General features: G+C 38.6%; 1 protein-coding gene across 1 annotated transcript; it reads right to left on the minus strand.

The window, feature by feature from the left end:
* Positions 1–11,873: 11,873 nt before the first annotated feature.
* Positions 11,874–15,147, minus strand: PCDH20 (protocadherin 20). The gene is made up of 2 exons (XM_010295186.1): positions 14,936–15,147; positions 11,874–14,897 (listed from the first exon to the last, which is right to left on the minus strand). The coding sequence occupies exons 1-2, from the start codon at positions 15,145–15,147 to the stop codon at positions 12,320–12,322; spliced, it is 2,790 nt and encodes a 929-aa protein (XP_010293488.1). The 3' UTR covers positions 11,874–12,319.
* Between the last annotated feature and the right edge of the window lie 190 nt (positions 15,148–15,337).

The raw sequence follows: 15,337 nt of genomic DNA on the forward strand, positions 1-15,337 counted from the left end.
CCAAAATTGGACACAATGTTCCAGCACTGTTCTGACTAATGCGTTGTAGACAATAATAATACTTCTCTGTTAGTGTTTTTACTTTTCTCTTTATAGAACAACATCAACAAAACCTAGGCTTTTTTTGTTTTGTTTTGTTTTGTTTTGTTTTTGTTTCTCTTTGTCATTACATTGGAGTTCAAGTGGAATTGCTTATTCACTTGGGTTTTCTTAAAAAACAATAAAGTTAAAATACGTATCCACAGAACCTCTTCATAATAAACTTCATTCAATGATGTTTTCCCACTGAAGACTTTTTGTCCAACATCTGTCATTAAGGGGTACAAACTCCATTAACTTTAGAAATTACTAAAATTACTTTATTGTAATCACATAATGCTAACTTTTGAAGTACATAATCTGGTTCAAAGTCAAATATCTTATATGACTATTACATCCTGAGTTTGCAGTATTTGTCATTTAATCAAGCAGTATATCCAGGTTTGTTGATGTTGTAGTTTAAACCTAGCCATCAACTAAGCACCACAGAGCTGCTTGCTCATTCCCCTCCAGTGGAATGGGGGAGAAAATCGTGGTTTCATCTGGGATAGAGCTAATTTTCTTCATAGAAGCTAGTGTGAGACTATGTTTTGGATTTGGGACGAGTTTTCTCACTTTTACTCTTCCGACTCTCTTCCCCGTCCATGGATTGAGTGGCTGCGTGGTGCTTAGTTGCCGGCTGGGGTTAAACCACAACAAATCAGAAGAGTAAAAGTGAGAAAACTCACGGGCTGAGATAAAGACAGTTTAATAGCTAAAGTAAAAGCCACGTGCACAAGCAAAGCAAAACAAGGAATTCATTTACTACTTCCCATTGGCAGGCAGGTATTCAGCCATCTCCAGGAAAGCAGGGCTCCATCACGTGTAACGCTTTCTTGGGAAGACAGATGCCATCACTCCCAATGTCCCCCCTTTTCTTCTTCCCTCAGCTTTATATGCTGAGCATGTTGTCATATGGTACGGAATATCCCTTTGGTCAGTTGGGGTCAGCTGTCCCAGCTGTGTCGCCTCACACTGTCTTGTGCACCCCCAGCCTGCTCGCTGGTGGGGTGATGTGAGAAGCAGAAAAGGCCTTGACTCTGTGTAAGCACTGCTCAGCAATAACTGAAACATACCTGTGATATCAACACTGTTTTCTTCCCAAATCCAAAACACAGCCTCATACTAGCTACTATGAAGAAAATTAACTCTACCCCAGCCAAAACCAGCCCAGCTGTAAAAGATGAGTTTTGCACAGGATCATTTCTGCTTTCATCAATTGCTATGTATTCTTATCCTTTAATTCACTACTACCTTCATTCCAAATCAGCTTTTCTTTATTTTGCCTAGGTTTTGTGGAGTATTGGACTTGTAAATATTGGGGTCACACCATCTAACCTTACTAAATATTGCTGCATCTGTACTCTTCTAATTACTCTGTGATTTAAACAAATTAACCACCAGTAAACCTAGAAAAATTGTTGATCTTTGGTATCTGTTCTCCAGTATTCTGTTTAGTATGGGAAATATGTTTTAATCCTCATGAAATAAATAATATTTTTTTCTTTCCCACTCATTACCAAATGAATGAGAATCTCATCTCTACTGCAGTTCAGTGGATGCAACATTCTTTCAGGGAGCAGAGTTCAAACCCCCAGATAGACTACATTCAGAGAATGCAGATGAAGTGCATATTAAAAAGTTTATTATTAAAAAGCTACAGGGGTACCCTGGAGTATCTCTGTGCTCTTAGGTGGAAAGAAGAACCAGCTTCTTCCCTAGAAGTATTGTATATCTGTGCCTTAAAAAGTATTTTTCAGACTAATGTGTTTAACAAATTTGAGCTAAGTTTAAGTTACCAATTTTGAGCTAATAGCTGGGTGCTCAAACTTCCATTTTTAGCAGCTAGATTCCCAAAGGAAAATGCAACTCGCTGACTCCAGGAAATATCTACAATAATTTCTGTTGATAGCCTTTAGTCTTTTTGCTGTTTTTTTTTACTAGTACAGCAACCTGTTTCATTGCTCCTTGCTACATCTAACTTTTTGGCATTCTTTCACATATTTATTTACTTTCCTTTTTTTCTTTTTTTTTTGAGGGGGGCAGTATCTGATTCAATAGAACTTATCAATGTCTTCTTAAAAACATCTTATAAAGTAATCCTGTGTCCAAATTAATGAAATATATCATAATGCATACTAGTATTTCTAATAGGTGATTTGAGTTTGACCCTTAGAGGATGTGCTCAGAAGGGTTTTACACTTCCTTTTATTGTGTTTAATACATTTCAGATAGTTCAAATCATTTAATATGCTAGTCTTTTTATTTTTTAGTTCCTTAAAGTTGATGGAAAGCGACCAAAACCCCATAACACTGTGTAAAAGTTTTCAGTTTTATAGTAGCTTATTGTCGATCATTATCTGAAAACAGTTTGTAAAAATTTCCTGTCTTCTGAAGATAGAGTCCACATATCAATTTTATTTTTTTTTTATCCAGGTCATCTTGTAGGACACTCAATTCATAAGTACCCTGAAATCAAGTAAATTGTTTCTAAATAGTCTTTACCTTCAAAGCAAAAGGGCTCACCTAATTTTGCCTATGACTTTCTGATATTTTCTGAAGAGGTAATGATGCTATAAGCTGTTCTGCTCTGGCAATTTGACCTGTGCAGCAGTTCAAAATCTTACCAGGAATCTGTCCATTTTTATTAGGCTAGAAGGAATTTTTTTCACTCCCCTTGTGCATATTTTCATGTCCTGGTTCTGTCATTCCCACACAGCATTTCTTATCACATGTACAACTTCCATCAAAGAACTACATACTCAGCACACTGCAATCTATCACCTGCCAACTCGGGAAGACAGAGTAAGAAAGAGACTCCTTTCATTGCCTTTATGTCTGCTATATTTCATTCTTTTTACTATTTGTGGGTTTTCATTTTTACAAACAGCAAGTGACACAAGCAAAAAAATGTGTCAGTTCTGTCAAATGCAGCTGTCCCCATCACTTCAAAGAAATTTGCTTCCACATTTACAAAGGTTAAAATAAAAAACAAACAAACACACCAAAAATTCCATACTTGGAAAACAAAAGGAAGCTGTCTCAATCAATGTTTATAGAGGTTTTATGTGCTGCAACAGTTTAGAAGTGCTTCCCAACCACTGTAACCAACAAAGGGAAATACGGTACTTGGCTGTATCTTGTTCTAGTACATAGTCTAGATCCACTCCATATAATTTGAGATATTTAACCGAGGTACCTTTGTGAGGAGTCTGCTGTAATGTCTTTCTGGAGTGAATTGTGAGCACTGTCATAAGCCAGCTACGTTCCCAATCAGCAGCTTCTAAAGTTGCCTTGACTAAAGAAGCGATCTTAGGTGTGTGTACTCCTAACTTCTTTATACAGATGCCTGAAGTTTACATTGCATGAATCTGAGCTGGGAATCACTCATGACTTGGTATTTCTGGACGTTGCTAAAACTTAAATCTCTGCCTTCAGTAGTTTTAACGTCTATTCAATTTAAGGCCAAAATTTAAAAGTGTATTTGGAAAAACACTATATACTAGCAAAGACTATGAAAAACATATTAAGAGAAAAATCTTTGAATGCTCTGTAACGCCCTTTATGATGCTGTTATCATAGCTAATAATAACAGGCAAAAAAAGTATTGCCTTTTAATAATGTAACTTTTTTATTTCAAAAGCTAAAATTGTGGAAAATAAAATCTTGGGGATTTTGTTCCAGTGTTTTGTAAGTGATCAAAATGTTGTTGATTAAGTTATTTGTACAATGCATTCTGTCAAATGAAATTACTGTTGGATAGAAGTTGAAAGATTACGTTTCAATATCAAAGGTAATAGAAAACATCATTTACAATCAATAAATGATTGGAAATGATATAAATATAAATATAAAAATAAATAAAAAATATAAATATAAAAATGTTCTGACCATTTAACATTTTATTTCTGATGTCTTCAGAGCAGCTGAGGATGGACAATGTTGGCTAGTTTGATTTTTCCATATTAAACTATAGATTAATATGAAAGTTCATATAAACTATATTAAACTATTAAAATAGATTATTGTGAACACTTTTAAACTGGGTTTACATTAGTGAGATATGAGGTTATTCACCTCCTGAAAGGACTGCAGCAAAGACTCTGAGGAGGTGTCCTAAGTACCTACAGCTGAAGGTACTGAATTGTTTTCATTGTGACTGAGTGTACTGAAAAACATCCTTGAGGAGCTTAATACATTAGTTATGTTGAACTTTCAAGATTGAATTGTACTCCAAAACATTTATTTTTCCTCTATGCTTCCTGCTTTTATTGCTTTCTCAGATATTCACACATCTACCATTTAGGTGCATAACCTTTTATATGACGTTTCTGAAAATTAAATTCAAATTCAAAGAAAAGCCAGTTAAAGATGAGCATTCTTGTGTTTTCAGTTCAGCTAAACTTAGCTTGGTAAACAAAAATAAATAAAAAAGAACACCCATACAACTGTGTGGCCTTTGCTTTTCTCTTATGACTTACAAAGAAAAAAAATAAGTCACCCTCAAAACACATAGATAACTTTTAGATAGATAAGCGAAGAAGCCTTTTGAATATATTTCAATAGAAAATATCTACAGGATCTACACTGTGTTAACACAGTGGTATATCAGAACCCTCTTCCTCCTACTGTAATCAAATGTTTGTTTATAAAGATGAAGAGGAAGGTTATCTTATCATTATGCATTTTAGGAAAGTGAGCACAGAAGCGTGTCTGCTGTTTATATATTGTCACAAAAAAGGTCTCCTTTCATTAGCAGCATTCACTGGAAACATTATGTCACAGTATCAGCTTTTAGTTTGGCTGAGAAGTTTCAAATGTTTCTAGTAAGATCTTTTTGTCCTGAGTTAGCAAAAATGAATGCACTCAACGTAATAACACTACAGAAAATCATCATGAAAAGAGAATGCAGTTATCATAATGAAACAGACACTTTAAAGATATTCTACGCAAAGCCTTTATTTCTTTCTACAACTTTGACCTGCTGACAATGAGAATCAGTGTTTAATATATTCTGTGTTAGTACTTTGTGTCAGGAAATCCCAATGCTCTGCAACAAGCTCTCATCCTTACAGATTAAGAAAAGGGATGAGATACTGTTGAAAGGGGACTATTAACACTGCTGATAATACACAGTGAATCCAGCAGATCCAGAACAATTCTTTATATTGTTTCTGACCACTTTTTGTTTCCCACACACTATCTTTGCAAAGGGCCCTTTCGTTTTGACTGCATTTATTTATTCATGCTGTCTTATGCTCTTTTCTTCTTCAGTCTGTCCTGAAGTAGAACACATCCTGAGAAGCAGTTCTGCGTTGTACTCTGATTGTCAGTCAGACCCTTTATAAACACATTCCTCAGAAAATAGAGCCGTAGGCAGAGGAAGACCAACTTCTACAGCATAACTGTTTTGAAATTGCAATTTTAATGGGATTACAGCACAAATAAAGAGAAGAGGATTGAAATTATTCTGAACTATGAGAAGACTAATACCTCTGAACAAGATGTACGAGTTAACTGTTTCAAAGTTTAATTTTTTTTTTTTTTTTTTTAAATACCAGAAGCTGCTCATCATGGAAGGGAGACCACAGGATTGTGTTTTTCCCAATTTTCTCCCCCCTTGACCTCCACCAATTCTTTAAAGAAAAGTGATGAAAGTGCTTGGAGCACCATTTCAAGGCCAAGTACCTCTAGTTCCTTGGAATGCTCCTCTAGTAGGCATGTGTGCTTGTGTATCCTCAACCTCAGAAGATTTTCACATTTGAGTCTTCGTATTAAACACAATAGCTCAGTTTCCAAAAGAAGGCTGGAAAGCATCCTTACCAAGAGATGACTTCAGCATCCACTCCACAACTGAGAACACTCTGAAAAATAACAAAATTTTCTCACCTCCTCAGTGAGTGCTCTGCCATTGTATAAATCAAAGGTACACCTTCTTTTATTGTGTTCTATAGGAGTGACTTGTCTGCAATACTTTGGTAAAACAAAACAAAAAAAGGAATAACAAGAAAAAGAAAAAAAGGAGAAAGCCAGAAGAACCTTTGGACAGTGAAACCTAGGAGCTTGCAGCCTATAACAAAGTGAAAAATGGGTTTAAAGTCATGTGAGCTCCAGGCATCTGCACTGACTGCAAGTGGTTTCTTCCCCAGCGAGCTGGCTGTTCTGGTACCATCTGAGAGACCAGTTTTATTCCACGCATTACAATGCTAGTGGGTGTGCCTAGCACTGCGATCTGTAGCTCACTTCATGGCCTAAATGTCTCTTCTTTGACTGAAACACAAAGTGAAATCTTAAGAGAAGTGAACAACTCCAGTGCTTACCAAAAACCTGAATTACCTACAAAAAAAGATTCTTTCTCTCTCTGCTCACAGCAGAGGGCACAGAAGGCTCCACTAAATCACCAGCATAAGATGGGATGAACTTAGACTTCAGAGCTTATCAGTTAGGTATGATAGTTGTTATATTTTAGACTTGTAGGTCCTTTTTTGGTTCTGATGATAAGGATCAGATGTCTCTGTATGAGCTATTTTTTATGTTCCCATTATAGTCTGTCAAGCTCTACTCAGTGGAGCTGAGAGGTTGATACACTTGATGTGTCACCACCAGTGGGATATGTATGCCTATCCATGGTTTTCTCATGTCATTTTTCATGCTACTTTGCACTCTTGGCATCTAGCTAATACTCTAGAAAGGCACAAGTCTTCCTGACAGCCCTTTGCAGCACTTTGAGATGCTCAAGGGCATTCTAGATAGCACTTGATATTAATTTTCAGAGCAGATAAACCTTGCCCTGAATGCCTACTTTAGAGCAACCTGAAACACTCTCTAGTTCTATTGACTGTGTTGATGAGACTCACAGACTACCGTGGAAGCTTAGACTCCTAGCTCACTGGTCAATACCTGCCTGTAGACATATCAACATAGATATGAAAAAATGTAAATATGGACATGAATAACATCAAAGATTCACTTTAACACACACAGGTGTTTAGTGAACTCTGCCTAAAATATCCAAAGCATCCTCACTGGGCTGGCTGATATAACAGTCCACTGATGGAAAGCTTGCACTCTTCCCGACTCGCAGCTGGAGGCCAGGTGGGATACCTTAAGGCATGTCAAGTAGCACTAGATGCTGACACATAGGCAGAGGAATGAAGCTGTCACTCCTGTTCTGCATGAAGAGGTATGAGTTCTCACCTCATTGACTTGCTCTGAAGATGAATATTTAACCAAAACTTTGAAGATGGAAAATAAGACAAAACAGTTAGGACAGAAGATTGAATTGACATTGCTAGGGCTGCTGGGAGTACAGCAACATCAAACTTGATGCTTAAAATGCAAGTCCTCTCAATTTGAACACAGTTTAAATGTTCCCATATAATGTATTTCAGTTAAATGCTTACTACTTACCAGCAGCATTAGCTAGCAACATGAAAACCTGCAACTCGAACACTTAAGCATGTATTTGTTTTCACAGGCAGTGGAATGAATGACTGAATGCATCATAAATTATTCAATACTTCTTCATTCAGAATTATGTTTTCTTAGCACCTGTTCAAAGTACTCTGTCATCAGAAACATTTAGGAATTGAAATTTTGCCTTTAAAATTCATTTTCTGGTGAAATTGGAATGAAAATATAACAGAAATCACTGCAACATTTAGGTACAGCATGTTAGAAAGAGTGTGTAGACTATCAATCTGTGGTGATAAGAATGAAAGTATTTTTCTTCGTCCATAATGTGAAAAACAGAGCTGTTTAACTTCACATTTATTTGTGAGACAAAATGTTTGAATCCCTCCATCTCAGAATGCAGATGGCAGTTTTATCTTCTTATCTGCTGGTTCTGTCTGGTACAGAGACTGAAAAGGAAATAGCAACACTGCCTGCACAGGTATTTTGGCATGTAGGTTAGCTCAGAAAACTGTAAACTATGACATGTTGCAAATAATTTGAAATTTCATAACTCTGAGCAATATGTTAGGAACATGTAAGTTAGATGCTTTCAGATAGTTTCCTCAGAACACTTCCCACACTATTAGAATAAAGCATAAAACTAATTCCTGAAACTTTTATCTGTCTGAGCCACTGCTATGCATATAAAAAGTATATGACCGCACTCTGTAGGAAGTGGGGTGCTGAATATCTTTATTTCCACTTGAAATTTCACTAGACATCTCCTTTAAAATTAAATTATTTAGATAAGGAAGATGAATGTTCTTAGCTCCTCAAATCCCAGCTCTGAAGGAGAGTTGTCTAAATCAAAGCTTTGCATTTCAGCTGACTAATATTGCATAATTAATTGTTTTGCTTTATTTTTCCCTGCAAGTTACATGAGTGAGAAGGAATGTACATAGAAAATAATGGCTGTGAGAAGCTGGCAGTCAGCTTCTGCATCACTCTGATAATACACCTGAATCATGAAAAGAAACACTCTGAATATTCAGTTGATGATTTCTTTGTGGTAGAGATGTTGTGTATCACCGCTTATGCCAAGCTGCGAGGTATTTTTGTGATGCAGGCCACTGCTCCTTGAGACTTCATTGCTTTGAACCAGGAGGTGAAATGCTAGTCATGGATTACCCATCCTCTTCATGTTTTGAGTATTTTAATGAAACCTTCACAAAATAGCAGTTGAGGCTAGAAAACTTACATAAAATCCCAGTCAGCAATCAGGGGTTTGTCATTTCTTTCAGGGAGGTCAAGTTTTGCTCTAACACTACCTCTCATCGCACGTCCTATTAAGACAGTGGAAGCTTTTTACATTGTCCTCAGTGGACTCTGTCACAGTTGTGTGTTTGAACCTTGGTACTGAAAAATGAACTTAAAAGGCCACAAGATTAATTGTTTTCTGAGTTTTGACATAAGAAAAAGCTATGCGCTTGAATTCCCCTTCCACATTTTCAGATCTCATCCTTTATTGATATTCAGCCAGGTGTTAGGTTAATTTTGCATCAAAACAGTAACTTCAAAGAGCTCTTTTAAAAAGAATGAAATGAAACATAAAGAGAAGACTGAGCTGATTTTTTGTGTCCACTGCCACCGGGCTCACTGCCCATTTCTTGTCTTTTATTTTTTAATTTGTTAATTCTAATGAAAAAGTGTTTGTATGGCAAGTTTAGGAGGCTTTGGCAATACAAAACTTAGGACAATCTCATTTTTTATAAAAATGAACTCACTCACTCCAAGATTGTTCAATGGATACTGTAAATGAATGAGACATTTATTTTTGTGCCAGCTCAACTACCAGTGTCGACAAGATTTGCATACATTTTGGCAAGTGCACTGCACAAGGTGGTAATAAAATAGGCCTTTTATATCCGAGTCTAATTTACTTTAGTTATACTCATTAAAAATGTATTTTCATGTGAAAGGAATTTCATTAAGAGATACTTTGGAAACAGCAATGTCACAGAAATGTTTGCTATATATCCAGTATTAAGGATTTTTCCACTGAGAAAGAGCAAGAAATTCCCAGGTTCTATGAAATGGAGATCCCTGGTTCTTTTTTTTTAATCACTGTTAGGCTTAACATTGCAGGCTTACATATCATGCTTATTACTTGCTGCTACCAGTTGTATATTTTTCAGGTAATACAAAATACAAAATTAAAAAAAACAAAACAAAACAAAAAATCACTTCACTCTGCATGTTTTGTCATCTTCAGTGACATTACCTACCCAAAGGCTACTCACAGGAAGGCTAAAATGTGCTCTTACTCTGTGAAGTATTACTCAGGGTAAAGTCTTTTTCACAAGTAGTGGTGCTGGTATGGATGAAGGTGTGATTTCAGACCAATTTTCTTTAAATGTGGAGAAAATTGTGTGAGCTTCATGAGCAGTACTTTGGCTTTAACAGGCTCACACCATTGTATTTTACTATGCATTAGGAACGTGCTTGAACTAAACAAACCCCCCAAAAAAGCAACGAGAACAGCACATTTAAACTCAGTAAGCTTAATCAAACAGGCTCAAGACTATGTATTTGTCAAACCTGAATAAAAATACTTGCCCGGTGTCACATGAACACACACTGAAGGATCAGATTTATGGCTTCATTGTATTTCTTAAGTCTTGGGTTTGCTCCTGTTTAAATTGTTTTGAGAAGATACTGGACTGAAAAGAATCCTGTCTTTCTTTCAGTTACCTTGCCTCCTTACTGCAGAAAAAAATGCAGAGGGTCTATCATCTTCCCCACCACAACAGAATACAGAGCATCTGTAGTACTGAAGCCATTTCCAAAGATTTAACATATTTTTTCTTCAGGGATAATAAACAATGTCTCTTTGTGATAAATGCATTTCAGGCATACATACCATTTTCATATTTTAATAATATGAAAATAAATGGAAAAAAGTGATTAACCACAAACCTCTGACAGGCTGCATTAATTTTTCATGAAACAGCTATCAAACCATGCATAAACAGAAAATATTATAACCTGAAAAAATAGCTATTTCTTATAGGTAGAATGGCAAAATCTGGGCATTATGTTAATCATCTTACTTTAAGCAGAACCATTATCGATAAGAAGCTTGAATGTTTCCATAGGCTCAAGGTAATGTGTCAGTCACAGAAAGAAAATAAAAAGCTGCCTCAAATTGCATTCCCTACTTTTAAAACAGGTATCAGCTGCTGCTCCACTTACATCAGATGAAACACAATGGTCTTTGCCAGTAATTTCAAGAAGTGCAGCACAAACTCTCGCTAATGAAGTATACTAATTTGAGGAAGTATTATGACATGTCAGACAAGACAGCCAGCACCCAAGCACTTGTGAAATATGCATTTCTAATAACTAAAATAATATTTAGTTTTACAATTAAAGTTCTAGGAGAGAGACAGAGAATAAGTTATTATGAAAATATATAGCTTTAATCTGCAGACATATAAACACTTTTGGTACATTACAGACATATGATACCAGAAACCAAAATAATATTCAGTTTTAAGCATAACACTAATTTATCTTGTTCACACAGAGAAATTTGATGTAATCATCATACAAAAGATAGTTCTCAGCTCTTAAAATGAAGTGAAAGTGATACACCACCGATAAACCTGCTGCTTTGTTGCAGAGGATACAGCAAAGAATAAATTATCAAGAAAATATGCCACCAGTCTTACAAGTTAGATTTTGGATCTAATCCAAAAGCAAAGCCAATGAAAAGGAGCCAGGAATGGTCGACAAAACTCAGAAACAAGATCTTTCACATAAAATACCAATCCAGAAAGGAGCAACAGTCAGAATAAACTAAGTCCTCAGAATATGAAGTGATTTTTGTTTTCATCTGGCAGATCAGATTCAGAAGTATCACATGAAAAAATCTGTTACACAACCAAACTGATGGAGTACTACTGACAGATTGCTCAAAGTACAAAAAGTATCACCCCTTATGTAACAACTAAAGATTTAGCCATTCCCTTGCTTCCTTGCATCTGGCATGTTTACAAGGATGAGCATGGGGCTCTGTCATGATTTGCTGTAGGAAATATTAAATATATTTTTTCCATAAAAATGACCAGCAGATTGCTGGAGCAAACGATAATGTGGGTGAAATCTGGAACAAATGAAAGATGCTTTGTCACAGCAGTTCAGATTCTCATTACAATATCTTGCACTCTTGCTCAACAGGAATTGCACTTCTTGTTAATGCCTTTTCTATCCTACTGTATAAGTTTTACTTGTGAGGTAATAAACATTCTGTGTTTTTTTTTTTTATTACTAGTGCATTTTAATGTCTTTATTCTTTTAATTATACATACATCAGGACAGACTTTTTTTCTGTGGTTAAATGTCTGTATACCAATGTGTATTTTATATTAAAACCAATATATTTAAAATATACTCTGTGTTTATCTCATGGACAGTACCTCGAACAGTTCCCTGCTCAGGAGCATCTGATGCCCTCTTGTGGTTAAAAAGACTTTTAAAACTTGGGTTTAAAGAATCATCTTACCTTCCCCTTTTTTACGATCACTGATCTTATTGATTTATGAAAGCTGCAAATGATGTCCACGTTTTTATAGACAGGGTGCTAGCTGTTAGTTACTAAGGTTTCATAAAAAAGCTGTACACTGAATTTGAATTTAAAAAACTGTAAACAGCTATTTACAATTATAATATTATTAAGTTATAAATTAGCGGTCCTTCATTGCAACTTCTGTCAATACAACCTACGGCTAGGCATTTCAGAGTTGTCCAAGGTTTTTCCGATGTTGGATTCATCCACAAAGAAATGTCAAATGTTAGAAATCTCCATTGGTTTCTTCTCCAACATGTGCAGGTTAATTCTTCCATTTAATGGGATTTGTACTTCCAAGTTTTCATCTGCTCTGTGATGCTTTTTCCCTTTTCTTAGACAGATGTAAATGCCCATCCCTGTTACTAAAGCAATTGAACACAAGCTTATTATTGACAGAGCTACCAAGGTAGGCATGCAGGATGCTGACTCCATTTTTTTATGCGTAGGCTCTATGGATATTTGTGGCTGCTTTTCTTCTATACTGATGTCAGGCTCCTTCCTTAACAAACTTTCAATGTAGCTCTCATTGCTAACAGTGTCATTGACAAAAAGGTTCACCATGACAGTGGAATGGAGAGGTTCTGGATAGCCGTGATCACTAACTTTTACAAGCAGCCGATAGAGGCCATAGTCATTTTGCATCAGTGACTCTTCCAAGGTGATATTACCGGTTTTAGGGTCAATCCTAAACGATTCCGGTCGAGGGCCTCTTCTTCCTATGATGCTGTAAGCTATGACTGCATTCATGCCAGTGTCCTTATCCACAGCATAGACCTCAGTGATGGGAGAGCCAGGAAGGGTAGAAGGAAGGACCAACAAATAAGACATATTAGACTGAGGAAACAAGACCAAAGGGGGGTTGTCATTTATGTCCAGAAGAAGGATAGTTATTTTTGCAGTAGAGGACAGGGCAGGATCACCACCATCAACTGCTTCAATCCACAGAACGTAGGAGCTTTGCTGCTCCCTGTCCAGGGAGACTTTAGCTCTCAAAACTCCTTTTCCAGTATCTATGACAAAAATATCACTTCCATTCAGAACTGAAAGGGCAACCCATCCATTTTGCCCTGCATCAGCATCTGTGACACTTATAACTCCAATTTCACCAAAACCTGGAAAGTTTTCTGGCACAAAAAAGCTGAAATCCTTATTGATAAATCTTGGACTATTATCATTTTTATCCAATACAGTGATGCTGACAGTTGCTATTGATTCTCTTGGAGGGAACCCAGAATCTACTGCTTTGACAGTGTATCTGTATTTCTCTTTTTCTTCTCTGTCCAGTTGAGTGGAAACTGTAAGAACTCCTGTGGTTTTATCTAAAGAAAAATAGGAAGGGGCATCAGGCCCTAAAAAATAGGACACTTGCCCTCTTTCTCCACTGTCAGCATCTGTTGCATGCAGTTTGGTCAAGAAAGCATTGGGAACATTGTTCTCCTCAATGGATAATTCTATCAGCTGTTGAGAGAAAACTGGTGAGTTGTCATTGTCATCCAGAACCTGTACTTTGATTATTTTGTTGACATTAAATCCTTCCGAGTTCCATGCAACTACAGAGATTTCATACATCTGCTGTGTCTCATAGTCCAAAGGCTTTGTGGTCTCTAGCAGGTATTCATTGTTGTATGGCTTGTATGGTGAAAGTCTGAAAGGCCCATCGCTATCCAAATAGCAATTGACTTTGTATTTTTCATCAGGGTCTTTGATGGTAAAAAATGCTATCGGTGTGTTGATAGGCTCCAATTCCTTTAAGTACACCACCCCTTCTGCTTCATTAGCTATGAAACGAGGGATAACTTCAGGTGGCCTCAGCATGACTTTGATGATGGTCACTAGCACTGTGATCACGGCAGGGATACAACCTGGGCCATTGCCCAGTATGATCAGCCTATGGAGCCTTGGAGTGTCCCCATCAACTTTACTGGAGAGCATGATGGCTCCTGTGCTTTCATCCAGATGGAACAAGTCCCTGGATGGCTGGGGGACCTTCTGGCTGTAGGAGTAGGTGATTTGGGCATTGGATCCAAGATCCATGTCTACTGCGTGTACAGTGGCCACATGCGTCCCTAGACTGGAATTCCCATAAAGGGTGACGTTGAGCTGTGAGTCGCTGAACTGGGGGCAGTTGTCATTGATGTCGCTGATGCCAACAGTGAGGGTGGCACTGCCCATGAGTGGAGGAGTCCCTCCATCCTCAGCAATGATGACTGTGACATACTCCCCCCGTGTCTCCCTGTCCAGAGCCCCCATTACAATCAGGTAGGGAGTCCTCTCCCCACTCTCATTCTCCTCCACATCCAGGGTGAAGACACCATAGTTATCTCGCAGGCGGTAGGTCTGGACACCGTTGGTGCCCACATCAGGGTCAAGGGCGGGGTGCTCGATAGCAAGGCGGGTGTTCACAGGTGCGTTCTCGGGCACCGAGAGGTGGATGTGGGGCACAGGGAAGTGGGGCGCATTGTCATTAACATCCTGGATAGCAATTTTTACCTTCACCAGGCGGAAGTACTCCTGCGGCAGCACCAGCACATCCAGCAGCAGCAGGCATGACTCAGATGAAGGGGAGGAGGAAGAGACAGCAGCTGCTCCCCCAGAGACGGTGGCCCCACTGCTCTCCACACACAGAGCTTCCCGGTCTATCTCCACGGCCGAGGTGTGCAGCTCCCCGGAGCGGTTGTCCAGCTGCACATACTGGCCCCCCAAGCCATGGGAGGCCAGGGTGAAGGAGAGTGGGGGTTGGGGAGCCACAAGACGCTGCCCACCAGCCGTAGGCAGCCGCAGGTCACGGGCCAGGCTGCCAATGAGCACCAGCGCCCAGCGTCCGGGGCAAGCCTGCCAATGAGCACCCCAGCAGGCAGCCCCTCGTTGAGGCTGTAGAAGAGCTCAGTGGCACGGCTGTAACTGGCAAAGCAGTTGAAAGGTCCAACGAAGAGCAGGAAGAGGAGCAAGTGCTGGGGGAGAGAGAGAGGCACAGGGGTGTGGGGAGGGGTTGGTGTTAGAGAAGGAGGGGAGGTAGGTGGCAGCCACCCCCCTGCCCAATGCATCCCTCACTGCCACTGCGGGCAGGTAGTGCGGCATCGGCAACATAAAGCCATCCTCCCTCTCCCATCTTCCCCCCACAGTACAGCAGCTACTTCCAGGGCATCGCGGTCTGTACCCTGCAGGCAACACCAGCTGCATTCCCCACAGCAAACACACTCTGCCAGGGATGGCCCAGGGGCACCCTGCCTCCCC

Source organism: Phaethon lepturus, unplaced genomic scaffold (genome assembly GCF_000687285.1).
Source record: "Phaethon lepturus isolate BGI_N335 unplaced genomic scaffold, ASM68728v1 scaffold3259, whole genome shotgun sequence".
In the NCBI taxonomy this organism is placed as follows: domain Eukaryota; kingdom Metazoa; phylum Chordata; class Aves; order Phaethontiformes; family Phaethontidae; genus Phaethon; species Phaethon lepturus.